This window comes from Cyanistes caeruleus, chromosome 1 (assembly GCF_971803275.1).
Source record: "Cyanistes caeruleus chromosome 1, bCyaCae1.hap1.1, whole genome shotgun sequence".
Classification (NCBI taxonomy): domain Eukaryota; kingdom Metazoa; phylum Chordata; class Aves; order Passeriformes; family Paridae; genus Cyanistes; species Cyanistes caeruleus.
This window is the reverse complement of record NC_141701.1, coordinates 98,001,304-98,008,203: the sequence shown is the minus strand read 5'-3', so window position 1 is coordinate 98,008,203 and position 6,900 is coordinate 98,001,304. Positions and strand designations below refer to the sequence as shown.

General features: G+C 40.4%; 1 protein-coding gene across 2 annotated transcripts; it reads right to left on the bottom strand.

The window, feature by feature from the left end:
- Positions 1-2,366: 2,366 nt before the first annotated feature.
- On the bottom strand, positions 2,367-5,959 carry NEUROD6 (neuronal differentiation 6). 2 transcript variants are annotated; one of them, XM_023919562.2, is made up of 3 exons: positions 5,699-5,959; positions 5,073-5,342; positions 2,367-4,284 (listed from the first exon to the last, which is right to left on the bottom strand). In XM_023919562.2, the coding sequence occupies exon 3, from the start codon at positions 4,261-4,263 to the stop codon at positions 3,250-3,252; it is 1,014 nt and encodes a 337-aa protein (XP_023775330.1). In that variant the 5' UTR covers positions 4,264-4,284; positions 5,073-5,342; positions 5,699-5,959; the 3' UTR covers positions 2,367-3,249. The 2 variants fall into 2 exon arrangements, with proteins under 2 accessions (XP_023775330.1, XP_023775331.1); XM_023919563.2 differs by lacking the exon at positions 5,073-5,342 and having other exon boundaries at positions 5,699-5,958.
- Positions 5,960-6,900: the final 941 nt, after the last annotated feature.

Genomic DNA, 6,900 nt, shown 5'->3' with positions numbered 1-6,900 from the left:
AAAAATGGAGATAATGAGTAAGAAACCCATTGGTTTTTATTCCTGTGATTTTAAAGGACCAGACCATTTTTAGTACTTAGATTTTTTCTTTAAAATAGGGCACCTTCAAAGGCTTTTATAAATCATGTCAGAGCTTGGAGCATGTTTTTATTCTCTGAATGGCCAGCAAAGGAGCACAGAAATGTTTGTTGTGTGCATAAAAGAAAGTATGCAAGAGAGCCTTCTCCCAAGGGAGTTTCCTACTTCCATATGTCTAAATAATCCATACCCTCCTAGAAAGAGAACGTTGGAGGGTTTTTATGCCATCTCAATATTTTCCTATTACTTGTTCCATTATTTATTGTGGAGTGACTTTCCAACTTGCAATGCCCTGAGCAAGCGTGGTTCTCGCCTTGAGCTACCAGAGGGGGAATCTGGCTGCAAACTGCCTCCCCATCTGTCGTGGAGTGAGCGAGAAAGATCCGAACTGGCAGGGATTTTTTTCCCCTTTCCCTTTGTCTCTGCTGCCAGAAGGGGAAACAGGAACTGGCCCATGAGTTATTGAGTTAATATAGGGCCACAGAGTTGGAGACCCCCAGATCTCAGAACCTGAAGACTGAACACCCCTTGGGTTCCTGCTGGATGTACTGTGCTAAGCATTTCTTTCCCTTGCTGCAGGACTTTACAGCTGCCTCCCCACACCATTCTCAACTTATGCAAAGACTCACCCCCCGAGCAGCAAGGCAGCTCTGAAGTACCTGGTGAACTTTCAGCCTCCTAGAAGAGGCTTCTCTTAGTAAAATTGATTAGATAAGTTTGCTGCCAATGCTCAGTGGGGATTATTTCTCCCCCCCACAAATGATCCCCTGTTTCTGGGTTCTCTTGCCTACAGCTCCTTGTTATATATTATTATTTCTCAGTGTGCACAGTGAATCTGTGCCCAAGATTGCGTGCTTTCACCTCATTGACTGGCTTCTTCCCCCTTCTCTCTCCCATCACCTTTGCATGCCTTGCCAAATATCAGCTAATTCTGAGTAACAGCAAATGCAATCTATTTTAGAGTCTTCTTTTCTCCCAAATCCCTCCTATATTCAGTGCAGAACACCTGGGCATGCTTCTGAGTTGACAGTCACAACCCAACACCTTTCATCCAAGGTGGAACATGGCTGCCCCTGTCTTCCATGTCTGACCCCGAGAAAACAGGCAATGATCCTGAGCCAAACCCCTAAAATTTGGCCCAAGACTTTGCTCCAAAAGACTCCGTTTTGGTATCATATTTGTGCCTAGAGAGGATATTGGTTGAACAAAATCCCATGCTTGTCCCTCTATCTCTGCAAACCTGAAAGCATACAAACTGACCCTGATACAAACTTTGGGATGTGTTACCCCTTTCCTTCGGGGGCAGCCTGGTCTTACTAAGAAGAGATGAACATCAGGCTGTGGTTGTCCTGAGGGAGCAGCAATGCTTGGTAGGGCAGACTGTTTACAACAAGTCTTGCTCGGACATTAGGCAAATTATCAGGAGAAATTGGCCCATCCCCTCTTTGTCCAGCTGTGTACTCAAGTGAGGCTCTGAGATTGATGTGTCATTAACAAACTGTGACCCAGACTGTGATTCAGCTAGGAGCTTCCAACTTGCATGTGAAATTTGCATTTTTTGTACAGCTTTTAGAAAAGTATTCCCTCCTCATTCAGAGCAGAGTACTTCTGCATGTCAGACAGCTGCTGTTATCCATCATAATAAAGAGGTCTTGCTCATTCAGAGGTTTAAAGACTGTTGGCTTTTAGATCAACGGTTCATTCATTTTATCATTCATGAGCTTATAGATAAATAGCTCTAGATGGTTAGAAAACAACTGAGGCTCAGCTAAGCTCAACTCTTAAGGTGTGCAGGACTGTGCAGACCTCTGTAGCTGCCGAACTAGTGTGGGTTGCATACACATCTGTAGTTTACTGGTGCTGGTTTTTAGTCAGCACTAAGTTTAGCAGTGTCCAGGAATTCTTTTTCTCTGAAGTTCTTATCATTCTTGTGCTCCTGCCACTCCCCCACGATCCAGAGCTGGATGAGCAGCTAGTGTCCTATGTGTTAGCTCAAGGCCCTTCCCCATATGAAATTTGGCATTTCATTGTGATATAAAGTTACTTTCTTCCCATAACCTGTGTTGAGCAATTAACCTGCATTTAGCACACAGCTATTTATGTGGTATTTTGAATCTACTGCATCACTAATACATCGTTCTGAAAATTGCATGAGGTTCACCCTAATAATTCTTGATTTCCAACCCCAGACTTGAGCATTATGAGTGTCCTGGGAAGAAAAGCGTGTGTAAGCAAGACCAAAGGCAGCTGTATACTGTGAAATAATAAGTACCAGACGAAATACAGTATCACAGCTAATAGATGTATTTTAAAAGTGGAAACATCTATCTTTAATTGCATTTTAAGTACGTAGTGAGAAACCACAGTTATACATTTTTATAACAAACCTTTACATCTGAAGTCATAATAATACAAATAAAAAGTGCTGATTATATATGGTCAAAATAACTGAGGCAAATTTTTGACAACATCTTCTAAATATGATCATGTGGCCCCTGTCAGCAACACTCTAAAGTCAGGCTGAATAATGTTAATGACAATCACTGTTTTTCCTTAGTTTACCGAAAACCAACAACCCAAAAACGATTTTGTTTTTTTTTTTTTTTTGTTTGTTTGCCGGTTTTTTTTTTTTGCATAGCTTTCAATATTGCTGCCCTCTCACCTCTGCATATTGCAAGCCCATCTCAGTTCTGGATAATTACTTTAAAGTTCTTAATATTTTTAATCCAGTTCTCCTTGAATACATAATATATATTTTCTACCAATTATAAATACATAATTTTTATTAATCTGATTTCAATAACATGCATTTGTATAATTACTATACAGTCAAAATAGACATTGACTTTACACAGTGTGTACGCTTTTATTTCAATAATATTGTTCAGACACACTGCTCAACAAATCAAGAAAATAGGGAAATAAAAAGTTAAAAAGGAGGGAGGAAACCCCTGGGAGGAAACATATTCTCACAGTGATTACAGACAAAAAAAATACTTATAATAAAAAGGGTTTTTTAATACATAGAAAATCCTCACAATAGTTGAAACACACTTTAGGAACTAGTAAACATTTTAAATAGAATTGTGCCAATTACGCAGTGCCCAAGCATCTGCTTGCTCTTAATTAGATGGGGAGGTGAATGACCACTGTTTATTTTCATTTTCCTCATTAATTATGAAAAACTGCATTCAATTCATCTTGCATGGTGAGAGACTGGCTGCGCAGATGTAAGTCGTAAGGGAAGTGGCTCTCTGTAGGCAACCTGAACATCGAGCTCTGCCCAAGGGGACCCCTGGGTGGCACTGCACAGTAATGCATGCCGTAATTGTAATTTTTGCCATAGTCCAAGCTTTCCTCTTGCTTCAGGGAAAATATCCCATTATAGTTAATTGGGGGAGGACTTAAGGGACCTTCAAACTGTGGGCTGGCGCACTCAGGGGAAGTGCTTTCATAGAAGGACTCATAAGCGCTGCAGTAATTGTACGGTTTCATGGACTTAGAGTTGTCAAGAGTCCCATGCCCTGGGGGGGTGCCAAGCTCCGGGCTGTGGTAGGGAGGATAGAAGGTGGAGTAGGGTGTGCGGGTATGATGGGCACCTTCACCTGCCTGGCCCATTAGGAAACTTCTGGCATTCAGCTGCAGGCATCCCGCCACCAAGTTTGTAGTTGGCTGGGACAGACCCTTGCACAAGTTTTGCACAAAGGTGAGCAGGTCAGGTCTCTTGCCAATTCGCAGTATTTCAGAAAGAGCCCAAATATAGTTCTTGGCTAGTCTTAAAGTTTCTATTTTGGACAGTTTTTGTGTTTTAGAATAACAAGGGACCACTTTCCTTAAATTGTCCAGAGCGTCGTTAAGGCCGTGCATACGGTTCCTCTCTCTAGCATTGGCTTCTTGACGCCTGAATTTAATCCTTTCCATCCTTATCTTGCTCGTCTTTTTTTTCCTAAGGCCCCTTCGCCTTGGCAAGCCATTCTCATCCTCCTCTTCTCTCTCTTCCTCCTCCTCTTCTTTTTCTGTGTCTTCTCCAGGAGATCTTTTAATATTCTTTCCTCGGAGGATGATCTGCTTTGAAAAGCTTTCTGGGTTCTTCATTTGCTTTTGGTCATCACTTTCTCTGGGAAACTTCCTACACATCTGGGATTCTGGCATTACAACAGACTCATCAAATGGTAGTGTTAACATGGTTCTATAATCTTAAGTTACCTGAAAGAATGCCAGCACAATGTTTAAATATTTCCATTTTTAAAGTTTCCCGACTCACACAGACAGCCTCATGCACCTTATTTGTGTCTGTGTGTAAGCTTTCTGTATAAGACAGAGAGTGTGTGTGTATAAATGCTCAATCTATATTTTTTTAATAAAATGGCTGTTGCAAATGCCCACTTTTAAAAAAATAATAGCTGTTGAGAATTCTAAAATCACTTGAAACATTTGACCCTGCAACTAAAAATCAACATTTCTCACAGATAAATATGGAGTAAATTGATATTTTAAATGTACAATTATCTCCCTAGTAATTTATTTTATTTTTGAACAAACCCTTCAAACTCTCACCATCATGGAATTCAAAGAAATGCAAAACGTGACAAAGCAATACAGAAATTTCATTAATCCAAATTCCCCTGAGTGGAAAAATGAGGAGAGGGAGTGCAGTTTTAAAATTGAAAAAGTGCCATATCTCTATTACCTGATGGTAAATATTTTAAAATTACTTTTTGACGTATACTTCAAAATTATGGGTTTTTCCCCTCCACATTTCTTCCTTTATGTATCAAGATATTAAACTTTAGTAAGTTACAGTGGCTGAGAAGGAAAAAAAATGGAATATACCCCCCCCAAATCACTCAGTTAGTAATATAATTCAAAACAATGCATTTTTCCTAGTTATTTGTATTAAAATCACATAATACGTATTTCATATTTAGACAATAATCAGAGTTATTTAACCCTAAACGTATTCAGATTTGAGTTAGGAAATAAAATCCCCCTACCTTTTTTTTTTCCCCCTTTTTCAAGCAAAAATTCTATTTGATATTATCTCTTTAGTTAGAATCAACTTATTTGCTTTTTTTTTTCTTGTTCTTTTCTCCGTTTTTTTTTTCTTTCCCATCAATGGGAGGGGGGGGGAGGGTGAAAAATTCCCTGCACGCTATAGCAGTGTTTATGTTCTGCGAGGCTCAGATGTCTTCCTCCAGCTCTTAGCTGACAGGAGCGGTCTGTAGATTCTGACTGTAATCCTGCACGTGTGCTCAGAATCCAGCCTGGAAAGGAAAAATAATTTCCTTTTCCCAATCACTTTGCTTTTGTTTGCAGTTTGGGAGCAGCAAAAGCTTGTATCCCATGGACTTCAAAGAGACAAGCAAAGTAAATGCAGGGACTTTTTAACAGAGCAAAATTAAACAAAAACCCCAGTCAAAGACTAACTCTATCAGTATTGTCTACACACTTGCAGCATTACATAAAAGCAATGAAAGTTTGTAATTGCATCAGAAGAATAAAATGTTAGGAGTTATTAGACAGCAAATAGCATACACAAAATACAAGACAATGATACTGTATCTTTAAACACTTGCATGCACACCCAACACCAATTGAAATATATCTTTATTTGTATTACCTTAGCTTTTTATTTCATTCAACAATCAGTTTTCATTTTTTGCCTTCCAAATCTTTTCAGTCTGAATGTCGCATCGTCTGCTGGAGTCTAGATCTGTGTGTATCTGCACTATCTCATTGATCTCTAAAAAGTGACATTGATGCCAACTGCCAGAGCTGGTACCCATGCCATCTGCTAGTGACGTCACGGGGCAGAGAAAACCACGTGAGCCTTTCTCCTGGGACCTTCATTCTGCACTGATCATCTGGCATCCCTCTAAGTGGGTACCAGCATTCATGTATCAACACAGAAGGTTAGACCGATAGAAAAAAAAAAAAAAAAAAGGAAAAGAAAAAAATTCTGCACCAGCATTTCACATACAGTAGGTGCATTTCCACTGTAGTTGCTTCTTTTTAGCAGTCTAGCTGCATGGATAGACATGCCAGCATTTGGTGCTATCCCTGCCTACAGGTACAGCTGCCCTCTGGTTGTTAATATGGCATTGTTTATATGAGAAATGCTGTCCTGTATTGATCTGAGTCCCTCCAGTGCACCTGGTACCCAGGGACAAAAAAGAAAAGGCAAGGAAAGGAAGGCAGCAATGGGGAAGTAATGCTGGTGTTATAACGCATAGCACAGTCACAAAAGTAGTTTTTGTGTGATGCTGCTGGGTGTGATTTTTGGAGTGTGGGGGTTTTTCGAGTACAGCTTGTTGCCCCAGAGCACAGAATAATAGGAGCAAACCTCATGCCATCTGTAAGAAATCCTTCCTTCACATCCCTTGGTGTTTTTTGACACTGCAAAATAAAAGAGGCATTTATAGAAAACTGGACATACAGCATGAAGGTTTAACAAATCATGCCTTTTTTTCTGAAACATGTGGCAAGGCTCGCTGGTCCCTGACCTGCTCTGGCACATTGCAATGTCACTGGGGTGCACCTGCTCAAAAAACGTAACTTCGGATTCTCGAAGGGTTTGGCCCTTGCCATATTTTCTCAGTCTGCCTGGCCTTTTCGTGAATGTTTCCCCAATATCTCCTTAAAAACTGAGTTATTCCCTTCGGAAACCTCCTAAAAATCTCCCCCTGCTCTTCTGTTTTCATACCTAGCTTCTCCTTTCCTCATGCCCTTGTTTCTCCTGTCGGCTGCCTCTCCTGTGTTCCCTGTTCTTCCTCCTTTAACCCTTTTATCTCTTTCTGCTGGCAAAACACTGTTAAATGAAGC